Source organism: Barbus barbus (assembly GCF_936440315.1).
Source record: "Barbus barbus genome assembly, chromosome: 36".
NCBI classification, from domain to species: domain Eukaryota; kingdom Metazoa; phylum Chordata; class Actinopteri; order Cypriniformes; family Cyprinidae; genus Barbus; species Barbus barbus.
Genome location: NC_136714.1, coordinates 13,330,368 through 13,347,326, shown reverse-complemented (window position 1 = coordinate 13,347,326; position 16,959 = coordinate 13,330,368). Strand labels below are relative to the sequence as shown.

The 16,959-nt window shown below is 38.8% G+C and overlaps 3 protein-coding genes across 4 annotated transcripts; 1 reads left to right on the top strand and 2 right to left on the bottom strand.

The window, feature by feature from the left end:
* Positions 1-629: 629 nt before the first annotated feature.
* On the bottom strand, positions 630-4,289 carry LOC306855822 (transmembrane protein 179B-like). Its single transcript, XM_079394716.1, has 5 exons — positions 4,105-4,289; positions 3,264-3,460; positions 3,005-3,142; positions 2,066-2,144; positions 630-1,715 (listed from the first exon to the last, which is right to left on the bottom strand). Exons 1-5 carry the CDS (start codon positions 4,207-4,209, stop codon positions 1,560-1,562), a joined length of 675 nt encoding a protein of 224 aa, XP_079250842.1. The 5' UTR covers positions 4,210-4,289; the 3' UTR covers positions 630-1,559.
* Positions 4,290-4,955: 666 nt separating this feature from the next.
* LOC306856213 (inactive C-alpha-formylglycine-generating enzyme 2-like) lies at positions 4,956-8,622 on the top strand (the record flags this gene model as incomplete). 2 transcript variants are annotated; one of them, XM_079395340.1, is made up of 9 exons in its annotated part: positions 4,956-5,093; positions 5,878-6,022; positions 6,123-6,237; positions 6,416-6,460; positions 7,067-7,217; positions 7,346-7,401; positions 7,521-7,605; positions 8,048-8,189; positions 8,379-8,622. In XM_079395340.1, the coding sequence occupies exons 1-9, from the start codon at positions 5,030-5,032 to the stop codon at positions 8,467-8,469; spliced, it is 894 nt and encodes a 297-aa protein (XP_079251466.1). In that variant the 5' UTR covers positions 4,956-5,029. The 2 variants fall into 2 exon arrangements, with proteins under 2 accessions (XP_079251466.1, XP_079251465.1); XM_079395339.1 differs by having other exon boundaries at positions 8,048-8,469.
* On the bottom strand, positions 8,232-16,918 carry phkg1b (phosphorylase kinase, gamma 1b (muscle)). Its single transcript, XM_079395338.1, has 10 exons — positions 16,710-16,918; positions 16,436-16,584; positions 16,115-16,293; positions 15,863-15,917; positions 15,242-15,307; positions 11,313-11,476; positions 11,145-11,235; positions 9,470-9,623; positions 9,235-9,360; positions 8,232-9,158 (listed from the first exon to the last, which is right to left on the bottom strand). Exons 2-10 carry the CDS (start codon positions 16,516-16,518, stop codon positions 8,892-8,894), a joined length of 1,185 nt encoding a protein of 394 aa, XP_079251464.1. The 5' UTR covers positions 16,519-16,584; positions 16,710-16,918; the 3' UTR covers positions 8,232-8,891.
* Between the last annotated feature and the right edge of the window lie 41 nt (positions 16,919-16,959).

Here is a 16,959-nt window from a genome sequence, read left to right as displayed (position 1 = left end):
TAACTCACAAAATAGTCAATTCACAAAAAATATTGTCATTATTTAAAAGGGTTTTTGAAATGGATGTTTGAAAGTCAATGTAAAAAAAACTTCTATCGATAAAAACAAACGTGTAATTTTCCTTGACTCCAAAATTAGTTACTAAAATATAGCCCCGTGTAGGCTATTAGTATTAATATTATAATTTTCTTTTTGGTTAATTTTTTTTCTTCCTCTACTCTCCAACTGGACTTGGTGTGGAGCAGCTGTGAAGTGAAGAACAACAGGATGTCGAAGGACCAGCTGGACTCAGTGGTGAGCCACGCGGAGGGCTTGCTTTCATTGGCCGCTCAGCTGTACGCGCAGTGTCAGGAGCAGAGCGCGCAGATGGCCGCTCTCACCGAGCAGCTGAGAGAGGAGAGCCAGAGTCTCCTCAGCCAAAGCGACGTGCTTCAACAGGACATGGCTGAGATGTGCAAAGCACTGGAAGCTCTGATGGACACTAAGGTGGCGTTTGAAGCCAAAGAGAGACAGGCTCGCAAACTAAGTAAGCAGCTCTAAAACAATGGAGGAAGTAGCTTGTCCGGCCACATAAATTCATGAAATTGGCATTGACAGTAAAAAATAGTGGTCTGCTAATTCACAATTTTAATTGGAATTTATTTTTTAAATTAAAATCTAATCCTGAGACAACAAAAATCACTCAAGCAATAGTGTGAGTTTGGGGCGGGGTGATCTGTTTGCTCAACCAATGGCTGATAGGGGGAGTGTTTGGCAAACCTTTTTGAAAACCACCATGATTTCTCCAATCTGGTTGTGGGGCAGAATTTACACACTCTAAATCTTAAAATTGTACCATCAGTTATTGGCATATTTTTTATTTAAAACTCTGAACAATCCACCGCATACATGTGTGAAGAATTAATATTTTTACACTAAGCACACAAGCACAAAATTTCACAATTTTGAATAACATTAACATAAAAACAGATACAAAATACAGATCCCCTTCACAACTTTGCATTTAGCTCTTATTTTAGGATATTAAGTGTAACATGTAACCCGTCAGAAAAGTACTGGTACTGCTGAAAGAGTCAGTAATATATATAATTTACATCACCAATATACTATAATTAAGATGATTGTAATACATAATTAGTTAAACTCAAATTAAAATGTTATGTCCATTTATTTCTTTATTTTCTAAATATCCTTGTATTAAGCAGGATAAACCCCTTTAGGGTGATAGAAGAACCCTCCTCTTTGTTTTGGGATCCTGATTATTTTATTTTGCAATAATGGTTGTCTGACTCTATAGTAGACAGTAAGATTCATATTTTTCTTATATCCATCATGTCCAAAGACATGGTCTTAGATGTTTCTGGACATATACAGTATTTAAACTTCAGACATCAAATCAGACATCAAAGAACTGTTTTTGTGTACAGCTAAATAAAAATTCAAATGTTGCAACAAACATAGTATTAGGTATTATATAACTGCTTGTGGTCGCATCTAAGTGTATATACTAAACTACATGATATGTAGTGATAAGCTCATGTAATAGTGGCCTTGGTGATTTATCTCTGACGGGATGGGCGATGGAGGAAGGGCTCTGTCTCAGCACGGCTCCACTCATCATCACCCCAAACCTTCAACCTTGAGCTCTGGTGCCTCTGTATGACCACCACGGCCGTTATTAACACCCAGAAGAAGAAGCTTACCCACATAGATCTCTGCAGAGGAGAGAAATAAACAGGGTGAGAGCTCAATAAACACAAGAGATTTATTTCTACTGTATTTATTAATACAAATAAAAGCATGCATGAAGAAAGAAACTAAGAAGCACTAAGCATGTATACTGACACCTACTGGTGTGGAGGCAGCATCTTGTGAAAGCTTTCAGCTACAGATGCCAATGAAGAAACACTCTATTCGTAATTATCAAATTATTTGGCAACAAAAAGTGTTTGTTAACGTGGGATAGCAAGATAAGGTTATTTTTGATGGGTCATGTGTTTTCAACATAGCAGCCACTGTGAGAGGGTGATGACCTTATGAAGAATAACCAAACCAAAGTACTAACCTCAGTACTGTACAGTCCTGTGTAGAACTGGTTTCCAGTGTATGGATGGGCCCAAGTTTTATTCTCTGCATCTTCACAACTAAAACAAAAACATTGATTTGTTTTGTGATTGAGAAAAAAAGATGGGAGGAAAAATATTTCAATGCTTTTCCATTATGTCGCACATCCTTTGCTCTAACCCGAGAAACTTTGCTTTCGTTCGCAAAATGTTTGCCTTCTCTCACAAATTTTCACATTTATTCGCCCCTCCAAGAAACTTAAAATTTTCTTGCAAAACTTTTGTGGTCCCATGCGAAACTGTGCATTTGTCTGCAAAACACTTGCGTTCCCCTGAGAACCTATGGATTTGCTCTCAAAACACTTGTGTTCCCCCAAGATACTTCTCCCAATAAACGTTGTGCTCGCAAGACTTTTCTGTTCCACAGAAACCTTGTATTAGCTCAAAAATCTTCGGTGTTCGCTCACAAAACTTTTTTTGTTTCACTGAGAATCTTTGTGCTTGATTTGCATTCTCTCGTAAAATTTTTGCATTTACCTGAAAACCTTTGCATTTGCTTGCAAAATGTTTGCGTTGTTTCACAGAGCTTTTGCAGTCTTTTGAAAAACTTTGCGTTCACTTACAAAATTTTGTGATGGAAATCATTTAATACAGGAGTTTCACAAGGAACACAAGACTTTTGCAACAGGATAAGTGGTGCAAATAAGCATAAAATCATTGAAATATAATTTTTCCTCTCATCTGATTTTTTATTCACATAACCATTTCTCTTTAAGGGTCCTACTTTAATTTTGTAAGCATAGCAACTGGGAACTATGAGACACTCTGTTGATTATGTAATCTCTCATTTTCTATACTTCTGTAGGGTATATGGTTCTTTAAATGTGCACCAAAATCACAGATGCAGAATGTCATACACAAGAGAAAGCAGATAAAATCACCTGGTAATAGAGGGAGTGTTGTGAAGGACAGAGAAACACAGGCTGTCCCGACCGATCTTGAGAATACAACCTGATACCAAGAGAAAAAACAGAAGACCACCACAGACTCCCAGAGACGTGTTGAGAGAAACAGTTCCCCTGCATATACATGCAAGACAAAAACATAATTGTTAATGTGACTGTTAAGTCCCAAGTGCATGAATAAAAGAAAGTGGAATGTGAAACATCTAAATGTCAACAGAGAAGTCAATACATTCACCTTCTCACATCCTCATCTACACAGCTCGCATAAATCCAGTAAAGAATAAGGGAAAAGCAGTAAATAGCCATGCACACAGCGATGGCTGACACAAAATAGCAGACGGAAGGAGAACTAGAGCCTTCTACGGTCAGAGCCTGGCCAGATGCATTATAATGAACACTTCCATAGAGGATGCACCGTCCATCAAAGTGGCCCTAAAAAGACAATAAACAAAAGTCATCCATATGTGCATATGATAAATATAAGGAAAAACAACAGCAAAGGACATCTAGGGGTCATTTTCTTATTCTTTGTCAAACTATGTGGAAGATTTGTACACGCACAGATAGAAGGAAAGTGCTGCACTAAGAGCTTTTGTCCCTGCACCATATGACTCTAATGAGCCATAATATGGTGCGAGAGGCCAGTTGATCACATGGTGATTACATTTTAAAGCTCTGGAGGGTCTGACCTGGGATCAGCAACATAGCATATTCTATATTTTTTTACACATGAATAACAACAAATGTAGCCTATCATTGAAAATTATTCATTCATCTTCCCCCCAAAAAGTAAGAAAATAATCTGACCATTTCAATAAACATACTAACATGCTGTATGATCACACAATGTTACATATTAACATTAAACTGAATGATGTATAACAAAATAATGTCTCAAATGTCCCATCTTGATACTTAAAACTCTGAACTAAGTTCAGAGACAAAGTTATAGCATATTACAATACTCTAGAGACATGATTATGCTTTTCATTTTCTTAATAATAAATCATTTGACACTTTCAGTGCTCATAAAATAGCAATGATCAGACATTGTGGAGAAGATTAATTACTGTTACCTGAGTGAGTGTCATCCATGCGGCAGCTATCACCCCACAAATGAAACAACCAGCATAAAGGACAAGCTCCAAAACTAGCAGCCATGGTAGTCCCATCATGAACATGCTCTCACAGTCACTGTCTCACAGAGTCAAGCAGCCGAATACCTCATTCATGTGCTCTGCGAACAGCTCTAAAGTATGTTCTGTCCTCACAACAATGTTGCTTTTCAGAATAATTTTTGACAATTGGGCCAGAGAATTTCACAGCATTGCTATTAGATGTAATAAAAGACTGCATTCAGGTCAAGGCAGGAAAACATGTCAGACAGCCTGTGCAGTACAGCTTTAAATCATCATTTACTGAAAAACACTTTTTTCTTAATATCAGATATATCAATATCTGCTTATTACAGATCAGTTGTTGATATGATAGGAAAGCATTAAGGTATAAAGATATGATCTCAAACATTGTCAACAGTTGTACCATAGATAAAAAATATATATATATGCAAATATAACTTTAAATAATACAAAAACAAAACTATTTTTTTTTCTTAAACTGAGGTCCTAAGCATGAAAGTGAAGAAACTGCACCTCCATGTCTGTGACCATTCACCATTAAACTAATGATAGTAAGGGAAAATTTGCTGTATATTAATAGCATAGTAGCCTACTTCTTTTCCCTACCCACATTCTTCAAAATATCTTCTTTTGCGTTCATCAGAAGAAAGACATACAGGTTTGGAACAGCTTGAGAGTGAGTAAATGGTGAAAGAATGTTTATTTTCTGGGTGAACTATGCTGTTAATTCGTCTCCCAAACCAATAGATGGCAATAAACACATTTCAATGAGTTTCGTCGACACTGACAGTTCTCTTGTTTTTTAGCTGAAGTTTAATGTGCTATAAATCAGACTCGTCCACCACGTCTTTTTATATTTATCATGATGATCTCTTGGGAAACCTTATACCTCGCATTATTGTGCATCATGTCTTCTTGTGCTGCAGGTAGGAAGTCACACAAATCAGTATTCTATTACTTTGTTTTAAAAACATGATATTTACATAATTTCTGCCAGTATGTCAGTTACTAAAGTTATTGTTGCTAAGTTAAAATTCCTATAACTTGGCAATACCCACAACTGTCATGTCCCTGTCAAAATATAAAATATAAATGGGCCTATGGCATTTTATGTATTCCAAACAAACAAAAAAACATCAACTTGATACTCAATAAAAAGTATTCTGTTCACAAAAGATATGTTTCTTTACTTGTACACATATTTCATATTTCATCTCTAGTTCTCTACCGACACTGTTGTTGACTCTGGTCATTTAAACTAGTACAAACTTTTGAACAAACTTAAAAATTGGAAAACTTGTTGATTGTGATGACGCCACAGCTTCGGTTGTGTAAAATATTTTTATTGAAAAACAATCTCCATACCATATCTTTTGAAATAGTCTGTTCATTTTATTCATGTGTCTAAAAAAATAAATCATGTTTTTCTGATTGGATATCTGTGTCCGTTAAAAGTGTAAATCAATAAAATTATACATAATGCACTTAGGTAGCAAAAAAATTATAAACGCATGATAAAACGATTTCCAATATGGTTTCTAAGAAAACTATTAAAATCTGTTAGAGTAGTTTTAATAAAATTAAACTCTTAAAGGTTGAAAAACTCAAATGTGGTATTTTAGTGAAAACTGTGGAAATGTTTGTAAGGCCCTGAAACCACCAATTGCTCTAAGTAGATACTTTAAGATAAATAACCATTTGTTTTGGCAGTTGATGAGATGGTGTTTATTCCTGGTGGAAAAATGATGATGGGAACCAGTGCTGCTGATGGGAAAGATGGGGAATCACCAACACGAGCTGTGACTCTCCTGCCATTTAAGATAGACAAGTATCCTGTCACTAACTCTGACTTTAGGTACTTGCCATTGTAGATATTGGCTCAAAAACCTACTTTGACCTCCTACTGCTTGTATATCTTCTTACTGGCCTGATACAGCTGCTTCTGTTCATTCCAGGGAATTTGTCAGACAGCAGAAATATAAAACAGAAGCTGAAAAGTTTGGTTGGAGTTTTGTGTTCCAGGATTTTGTGTCTGATGAACTGAAAAGTAAGATCACCCAGAAAATTGAGGTATGAACCCAAAGCAGGAGCATAAACGAACAAAATCTACCAGTCACAATTTGGTCCTAAATTGAATGCCTATTTCTTGTCTGCTTTTCAGACACATTAATCTAAACACAGTCTTTTATACTAGATTTTCTCTTAAATCCTTTGTTCTCTTGAAAATGTCCCATTTCTTCTGTCCTAGTCGGCTCCTTGGTGGTTACCAGTCGAGAAAGTGTTCTGGAGACAGGTGACATAGTTAACACTTTATGTATGATTAATTCTAGAAGTGTATAAATGACTTTAATCAGTGGTCAACCAGTGTATATTAGTGCTGTCAAATGATTTTGTGATTAATCGCATCCAAAATAAAAGTTTTTGTTTACATAATATATGTGTGTGTACTGTGCATATTTGTTATGTGTATATAAATAGACACACATGCATATATATTTCAGAAAAATAGGTTGTTTATATATGAAATATATTTATACATAAATTATATTATATGAATATAAATGTATACATGTAAATGCATTTAAATATTTTCTAAATATATACAGTATGTGTATTTATTATATATATATATATATGTGTACACAGCACACATACATATATTATGTAAACAAAAACTTATTTTCGATGTGATTAATCATTTGACAGCACTAATATATATATATATATATATATATATATATATGAAATTTGTATTAATTTATAAATAAAACTAATAAATAATCAATTATTTTGATATTGCACATTTAATTAAAATAGTTATTTATTTAATAAAAACGTTTATTTATATTCATTTATTTTTACTGTATGAATGTCGGGTCTCTGGTTTTGATGTGTGCAGCCGGCAGGACCAGGCTCTGGTATCAAGGACAGGCTGGAATCCCCTGTGGTGCAGGTCAGCTGGAATGATGCCCAAACCTACTGTCAGTGGAAGAAGAAAAGGCTGCCAACTGAGGAAGAGTGGGAAATGGCTGCACGTGGAGGTTTAGAAGGCAAGCCAAAAAAGCCTTATGCCTCACAGCACCTAAAAACTGCTGTCTTACTCTTGTCATGCAGTATTGTCCAACTGTTTTACTTAATTTTATGTAGTCATCATAGCCATCACATTTTTGTATTACAGGCAGGACCTACCCATGGGGCAACAAGTTCTTGCTGAACCGGACTAACCTGTGGCAGGTCAGTTGAGGTACATTCTCATCCATAGAAGGTGGGAAAATGTGTATTTTTTTCCTTTAAGACAGTTATAAAGTTGTTTAGCTGTTGGTAATTGTGAAGTCTCTGTTCTTTGTACAAAGGGCTCATTTCCAGATAGGGATGCCGCAGAAGATGGTTATCATGGTGTAGCTCCTATAACTGCCTATCCTCCACAGAATAACTATGGTAATGTAGTATGTATAGTATGGCATCACACACTGCACTGATGGTGTGTCACATTTGATCAACAACAGAATTCATAGACAGAGACAAATCTTCCTAGAAAATCTACATTCAAAAGTTTGGGGTTGGTAAGATAAAAAAAAAAAAAGTTTTTTAATCTCTTATGCTGACCAAGGCTGCATTTATTTGATCAAACATACAGTACAATAGTAATATTGTGAAACACTTACAATTTTAAATAAATATTTTCTATTTAAAAATATTTTAAAATGTAATTTACAGTATTTACGTGATGTCATTACTCAAGTCTTTAGTGTTCAGGAATCATTCTAATATATTGATTTGCTGCTCAAGAAGCATTATTATTAAAGTTGAAAAGAGTTAGGCAATGTAACTCTTTCACTGTTGTTCTGAATTTAGAGAATAATATCCCACCTTGTTCCAGGACTATATGACATGCTGGGTAATGTTTGGGAGTGGACCTCCTCACGATTTCCTGGTGCTCAGACCATGTACGTCCTGCGCGGAGCATCCTGGATCGACACAGCCGATGGCTCGGCCAATCACAGAGCTCGTGTCACCACTAGGTCAGTCATGCTCCATCCTGCTACATTCATGTTATTCAAAGTCAACTTTTATAAAGCTTTTATTATTCATTATACAATTGCTTCTTGTAACAGTTCCGGGAAGCTGACCCCAAATGTGTCTGGATTGTCCAAAATAGCTTATGAGAATATGATAAATAAAAACTTGTGTTTTTATGCTCTCACATGCAGGATGGGAAACACACCAGATTCAGCCTCTGATAACCTGGGCTTCCGCTGTGTTATGAGCTCAAATGCAAAACAGAAAAGAACTGAGCTTTAAGAGCCAAATGTTCAAGACTACTTGATGCCAGTGGTGCATTATTGGAGGGATACTACATTTCTCCTGTGGAGACACAAATTTCTGGAATTCAGTGTTCCATCTGTTTGTTTGTTTTTTACACAAAATACTGTGAAATAAAAATCTTAACAACCTATCTTATAGTTTGTTTTTTTTTTTTTAGCCTTTCTTTTGGTCATTAAAATCATTTAGATATAAAAATTTAAGTAACATCATATTTAAAATAGAATAAAAATGTAACTATTAAATATTTCAGGTCTCAATTGTACATTTTTAACAATATTATTTCCTTTTCACTGTGTAAATAAGGTGGAAATAATCTGTCATAGCAGTAGAGGTGTATTTTTGGACCGTTGTCAACAGGTAAATTGTTGTATCTGGGATTATTCGGAGACGATGAACCCTCACCAAGTCCTGGGTGACACATTCATCTCCTCCGCAGCAATGGAGAGCAGAATGACTTTTGGAGTGTTCTCAAATAAAGCTGCTCTGTTTTGAGTTTGCCCTTTCTTCACCCAGTGGCCGTAGATCTTGAAGGCACATGCGTCGATCATCTTGCGTAGAGGTTTGATGGCATACGGGTCGCTGCGGATCACCTCTTTGGTGACAAGTTTGGCACGACGATAGTTGCAGTAGATACGCACGGCAGCAAGTATGGTCATACAAATAACCTGCAGGAGATCAAAAAAAAAACCCCTCAAAATCTATGCCTTCTTAAAGAAGTCATCTAGAACATCTGCTCTTTACCTTGAACTTCCTGTAAGGGCTGAAACGGCGTACTTCTGCAACCACGTACTGCTGGAAGAACGGGTGATTGAGGGCTTCTGTGGCTGTAAAACGACTTTGTGGATCCACAACTAATAACCTGGATATCTACTGGGAAGAAAACAAACTGACTTTGGAAAGGCATTTTCTCATGAAATTTGTGTAACTACTTCTGAAACTAGTCGTCGGGAAGACCAGCAAGACCACCGACACCCACCAAGTCTTTGACCGTGTCCGAGCGGTCATCCCACTCCAGAGAACTGAATTCGTATTTTCCTGCAAGAATCATTCGAAGCATCAGCATTTGTTTCCTGTGCCAGAAAGGTGGAGATCCAGCCAAAAGAGTGTAGAAGATCACGCCTGCGCTCCAACTGCTCAAGAACAGACAGAATGAAGTTTGTAACATCACATTCATCTACTAAACATACAAGTTTGTTGTAATCATTTCATATTCTTCTGGTTCACTGTCAATGCCAGGAAGTTCATGTATTTATTTATTTGGTTGTTTATTTGACTGTTAATACAATATTTTTCTAGGCCACTTGTTAATTTTCAGTAGGATACAGTTCTAAACAAACACGTCAGTGGATTTTGATTTGAGAAGACTACAGGGAATGGACTTTTTCACTCTGGAGAAATTGTTATTATGGATTATGGTTAAAAAGTTTAAAGTTAAAAAGCCTTAATGAATTATTGTTTCTTACAGACATGCAGCTTTTCGCTTCACAAGACATTAATTGATGAAATGGAGTCGTGTGGATCATGTTGTTTTTATCAGGGGCCTGTACCATGAAGCCGGATTAGCTGGCTAGCCAGGTAAATTTCAGTTTAGTTTGCACCAATCCTGGGTTTTAGGTACCATGAAAGTAGCTTGGCTTGTTCATTGCCATAGTAATTTACACTCCACGGCTAACCTGCTCCGGGACAATTTATGTTATGAGTTAGAGATCTCAAACTGAAATTGGACCTATCAGATGTGAGCAAAGTGACACGTCTGACACAAAAAGTCTGTTTCTTCCCCAGTTTCTCAAGCTCCAAATTAAAGGTCATTAGTACTAAAACACACACACACACACATACACAAAATGTCTGGCTTTAATGATAATTACTTAGTTAATATATACAGATCATATGTAATATAAATGAGCTGTATAGAATCAATAGATAACACTATTGTAAAAACAACTACATGTGACCTTACATGTTCGAGTCTCTATTGCTATACATTTTCAAATGTATAAACTAACTTAAGTTTCACTTATGACTGCACTGATAGAGCAAGATAATTTCTTTTATTTGTCCTCTTTCATGTTTCATTTAACGTTTAAATTTGTCATATTCTTCAATCTCTTAACCTTTAGCAAAACCTTTAACCTTTAGTTTTGAATCTCACTTCTCTTGCGAGAGGTAAATCAAACTTGCTTTGTGTTGCAAGGCTCGTGATTGGCTTTTCGCCAGTGATGCCACTCATTCATGTTCACACGCTCCACAAACTCAAGATTAAAGCCTGAGTTGACAAAGAAAGTTGACGATCAGCATCATGGTACCAACAAAGCTGGATTGGAGTAGTTTGGTTTTGTCAACTCGAAACTAATCCTGTAACTTGTAACTAATCATGGTACAGGCCCCAGGTGTTTGAACTCTCATTTTGACAGCACCCATTCACGGCAGAGGATCCGTTGTTGAGCAAGTGATGTAGTGCAAAATATCTCCAAATCTGTTCTGATAAAGAAACAAACTCATCTACATCTTTAAATGCATAAGGGTGAGTAAATTTTAAGCAGAATTTAATTTGTGGGTGAACTAATCCTTTAAAAAGCATTTTAAAATATCAATAAATACTAAACTAAATAATACTAAAATAACACTGCATACTTAATTTATGCACTTACATGTCAACAGCAGTCCCATAACCAGCATGATTGGGATCCATGGAGCACTCAATTATTTCTGGAGCCAAGTAACCTGGTGTCCCACAAACCTCTAGGGGTGAAACAGAAGCTTGTTCTGCAATCGTTCCTTCCAAATACGTATATTTAAAGCTGCTCATAAGAACTCACCATTCAGTCTTTGTCCAGGCTCAATCTGGATTGAGAAGCCGAAATCAGTCAGTTTGATATTCACATCATCATCTAACAGAATGTTCTCAGGTTTCAGGTCACGATGGACTATATTGTGGGTGTGAAGATACTCAACCACCTCTAGAAGAGCTTGCATAATCTTTCTATCAAAGAGTGAGAAAAGAGAAAACTGAGGGCCAGTTATCAAGATCTTACTTCTAAGATTAATACAGCAGCTTCAATGAATGGATTAGAGTTGTGATAAAAATTTACTTAATACTTAAAAGCTGACTTTTTAGCAGTCATTCCTCTAGTTTTCAGTGTCACATGATCCTTCAGGAATTATTATAATTTGATTATTTGGTTCTCAAGAAACATTTCTTATTATTAATGTTGAAAACTGTGCTGCCTAAGATTTTTTTCTTGGAAACTGATACATTTAATAAAATGTCATACAATTCATAAAAGTAGACAAGAGTACTACATTTATGAGCATGGTAGTGTGCCGTGACCTAACTTTAAACCCATCAACACTCAAGACGCCATGCTTAAACATTGGTTCCTTCGTCGCGCAACGCAAACCGGACTTTGAGTTCCTGAACGCCGGCGCCTTGTTTACAGACACCGCATCAGAGCCCTTTGTCTGGGCTGCACGATCGCGACCGAAGAAACGCCGCCGGAAAAGGGGGAAGAGAGCCGGCGTCCTTGTCAGACTCAGACGCCGTCCCCTCCGACCTCCTCTCCCAACTATTTTGCTGGCTAACGTTCAGTCACTGGACAACAAACTCTGTGAACTGCGGGCACGCATCTCATACCAACGGGAAACAAGGGACTGCTGCATTATTTGCCTCACAGAAACCTGGATGTCGGCAGTGGTTCCAGACTCAGCCATCGAGCTCACGGGGTTCTCCGTGCACCGCTCGGACAGAACGAAAGAGCTCACAGGGAAAAGCAGAGGCGGGGGCGTCTGTTTCTTTATCAACAACTCGTGGTGTGATGAAAGGAACCTACACTCTATTAAATCCTCCTGCTCCCCTGATCTGGAATTTCATATGCTTCTGTGTCGACCATTCTGGCTACCGAGGGAATTTACAGCGATCATAATCACAGCTGTTTACATTCCCCCTCAAGCCAACACAGACCAGGCACTTAAGGAACTGTATGGGAATATAAGCGAGCAGGAAACCGCGTACCCAGATGCAGCGTTTATTGTTACGGGGGACTTCAACAAAGCCAACTTCAGAACAATAGCTCCAAAATACTTTCAACACATCACCATCAACACGCGTGGTGATCGTGTACTGGACCACTGCTACTCTCCATTCCGGGACGCCTACAAATCGCTCCCCCGCCCACCTTTCGGCAAATCGGACCACACTTCCGTTCTGCTCCTGCCTGCTTATAGGCAGAAACTGAAACGAGAAGCACCCGCCCTCAGGACAATTCAATGCTGGTCGGACCAATCAGACGCTATACTACAGGACTGTTTTGATCACGTGGACTGGGACATGTTCCGGGCAGCGTCTGATGACGACATAGAGGCGTACTCAGATACTGTAACGTGTTTCATCAGGAAGTGTGTAGAGGATGTAGTACCGACAAAAACAATCCGCATCTACCCCAACCAAAAACCGTGGATTAACAGCGATGTTCGAGCAGCTTGTCAGCGCGGACATCTGCCTTTAAATCCGGAAACTCTGACGATCACAAACAAACCAGTTGCGATCTCAGGAAATCAATCAAAGCTGCCAAACGACAATATAAAAACAAAGTTGAAGAACAATTCAAAACCAACAACGCAAGAAGCATGTGGCAGGGTATCAACAACATCACAGATTTCAGAGGGAATAAACCAGCTACTGTGAACATTGCCGCCTCTGTACCGGACGAACTTAATAACTTTTATGCTCGTTTCGAGGCTCACAACACCGCCCACACAGAGCGCGCTCCCGCGGCTGTAGCAGAAGAGGCGAGCGCACTTTCCTTTTCTGTCGCAGATGTAACCCGATCCTTCCGACGGGTGAACATCCGCAAGGCTGTGGGTCCCGATGGCATCCCAGGCCGTGTGCTCCGAGCATGCGCATTCCAACTGGCCGGGGTTTTCACAGACATTTTTAACCTTTCCCTCTCTCTGTCTGTGGTTCCCGCATGCTTCAAAAAATCCACCATTGTGCCCATACCAAAGAAAAATAAAATCACATGCTTGAATGACTGGAGGCCCATTGCTCTGACACCCATCTTCAGCAAGTGCTTTGAGAAACTCATCAGAGACTACATCTGCTCTGTGCTGCCTGACTCACTGGATCCCCTACAATTTGCATATCGCAGAAACCGTTCCACAGACGATGCTATTGCCTTCACCCTGCACACTGCTCTCTCCCACCTGGAAAATAAGAACACCTATGTGAGAATGCTGTTTGTGGACTACAGCTCAGCATTCAATACCATAGTGCCTGCCACACTGGTTGAGAAGCTCCAGACTCTGGGACTAAACGGATCTCTGTGCAGCTGGATCCTGGACTTCCTGACAGGCAGATGTCAGGTGGTCAGAATGGGCAACAACACTTCATCCCCGCTGACCCTTAACACTGGTGCTCCTCAGGGCTGCGTCCTCAGCCCACTCCTGTACTCCCTGTACACACACGACTGTACAGCAACACACAGCTCCAACGTCATCGTCAAATTTGCTGACGACACAACGGTGATAGGCCTGATCACTGACAACGATGAGACGGCCTACAGAGAGGAGGTGAGAACCCTGACTAAATGGTGTCAAGAGAACCACCTCTCACTCAACATCGACAAGACCAAGGAGCTGGTGGTGGACTTCAGGAGACAGAGCAGAGAACACACACCCATCACCATCGACATGACACCTGTGGAGCGAGTAAACAGCTTCAAATTCCTCGGTGTTCACATCACTGAGGATCTCACATGGTCCGCTCACACAGATGCAGTGCTGAAGAAGACACACCAACGCCTCTTCTTCCTGAGACGGCTGAGGAAGTTTGGAATGAACCCCAGCATCCTCAGATCATTCTACACCTGCACTGTGGAGAGCATCCTGACAGGCTGCATCACCGCCTGGTTTGGAAACAGCACTGCTGGCAACCGCAAAGCTCTGCAAAGGGTCGTGCGAACTGCCCGTCACTTTGTTGGAGGTGAGCTTCCCTCCCTCCAGGACATCTACACCAGGCGGTGTATAAAGAAAGCCCGGAGGATCATCAGTGACTCCAGCCACCCGTCCCACAGACTGCTCTCTCTGCTGCCCTCAGGAAGACGTCTCCGCAGCATCCGATCCCGCACTAGCCGACTGAGGGATAGCTTTTTTCCTCAGGCTATCAGGCTAATGAACAGTCAAAACTAATATACCTACAGCATAATCCCACCTTACAGTATACGCACTGCACTTTAATCCCATACAGTTCAAACTGGACTACCAGTACACTACTGCACAAATACAACAATCTTTTTGCCAGCACCGGATACCATCCAATGCACATCCATGACATTTGCACATCCGGTTTATATATAATCTGCTGCATCTTCGCATATTACTGTGTGTATATAACGTAGAATGTGTACTGCATACTGTGTATAATGTGTATCGGTAACTGTATGTCTGTCTAATAGTACACTGTGTGTACTGAGTATATGTATGTGTATATTACACATTGTCATCTGTATAAGTCTGTACGTATGTATGGTAATGTCTATATGTAAATTGTTTTTGCAGTGTCTGGAGCACGCTCTCAAGAATTTCACTCACGAAGGCACACGTGCTGTGGTGATGTGACAATAAAAGTGATTTGATTTGATTTGATTTGATTAAACGGTTTGATTATACAATCCCCCCTTCAGCATAGGATTTGTTTTACACAATTTGAATACAATCAGAAGCATTGAAAATTAGTTATCAGACTCATTACCGTGTCTCTTTCTCACTTAGAGTGACTTTCTCTGTGAGGTAATCAAAGAGTTCTCCTCTCTTCATCCTGTTAAAAGAACATTCATCGTTAAACACAAACTAATAAACTTTAAAAACTAGGAATGATAAGCAGTTAGTCCAGTGATGTAAAATTGGCACATTACAGACAGACAATTGCAACTGCATTTGTTCAAAATACAAGTGTCAAAAAAAGAAATTTGGAGGGATTTTGTGCACGCTTGTATTGAGAGTTAGGCTCTGGCAGAAACTTGGCATCTTGGCAATGAGCCATATTGTGGGCTCTTAGAATAGCCAGTGTCTTATCTGTATGCTGCGAAGTGTCAACCAACCAATAATCTCCACAGGGAATGTCTAGAAATCTGAATAGAAAGCAAACTTGTAAACAAAACAACAGTTAGCGGTGAAAATGGGCTACCAGGGAAAATGAGGATAAAACTTAATAGTTGCATTTTCTGTGCTAAATCTGAGTGGTGCAGCCACAATTAAATAGTTTTAAGGGTATTTTGTCACGGGTTTCTCAAGTCTATGTGACCACTAACAATAGTGATGCACAGACATGAGAGCTGTGTGTGCCATTAAAAGCAATTGAAGCTGTACTTACAGATCAAATACCAAAAAGAAGAAGGCCTTTGATTCAAAGCAATCCTTCAGCTGAACTATGAGGGAAAAAAATACATCTCGTTTGTTGTTGTTGCATTACCATTTTTTTATTTTTGTAATTCAAAAAGAAACTGAATTTCTTAAAAGATACATTTCTGTATCGTAGCACCATTATATTAGGCCTATATTTTGTGGTAGCCTTTATGTATTGGAATAGGTTCTAATGGATCAAACTGGCAGTGGACAGTCATACTTATGTTTTTTTGACCAGACACTGTTCGAAGAATGTCGATCTCTTTCACAGTGGCCTGCTGGATTTCCTTTATCTCTTCAGGAGTAATTTTGTCTGATGGTGTGATGTCTATGATCTTTACTGCATATTCCTGGCCAGTCTGTTTGTCCACACATCGGCGAACTACACTGCTCACACCTCTGAAAAGAAGTCACTCAGACAAATTCAGGACTTATAATGTAATTTTAATGTCAGAATTTGATATTTATTTTATTGTAGTGTGACACTGTTATACATTTACTTTTTCCAGACACAAACCTCATCAAAATAGGAGACACTTACCGTCCTAATATCTCCTTTGGTTCATATTTGTGGTAAAATTCTTGACCACCGACCCACTCGGGGTTTTCTTCTTCTTTTGTCATTTTGAAGAGTCAGATATCCAGTGCTGTCTACTTCAATTTCCTTGTCTTTTCCTTTTATCACATAGGCTACACAAACACAGAATGTATTCCACTTTGTCATTGGTCAAATTGTTTGCACCAGTGATTTTTGGTTATGTTAACTACGAAAGAAAACAGCACAGTCTATTCTTGGACTAGCTGAGTTCACTCACCTTTATAGCGGCTCGTCCTTTAGTATTTATGGAAGCTCTAGTTCATATCTCATCCATAACAGACGTCGCTTAGTTACAACACCCTCAAGAACAAAACGCCTTAGAAGTTACTGTTTTTCTGTCGTTTGTATAACCTTAACAGTGCGCCAGTTTTCGGTCCAGAAGTGGCTATAAATAAGTGATAGTTTCGTGATTCGTTCTTATGAGTCGGATCATTGAATCAGTGAACCGGTTCTCAGTCTGAACATTT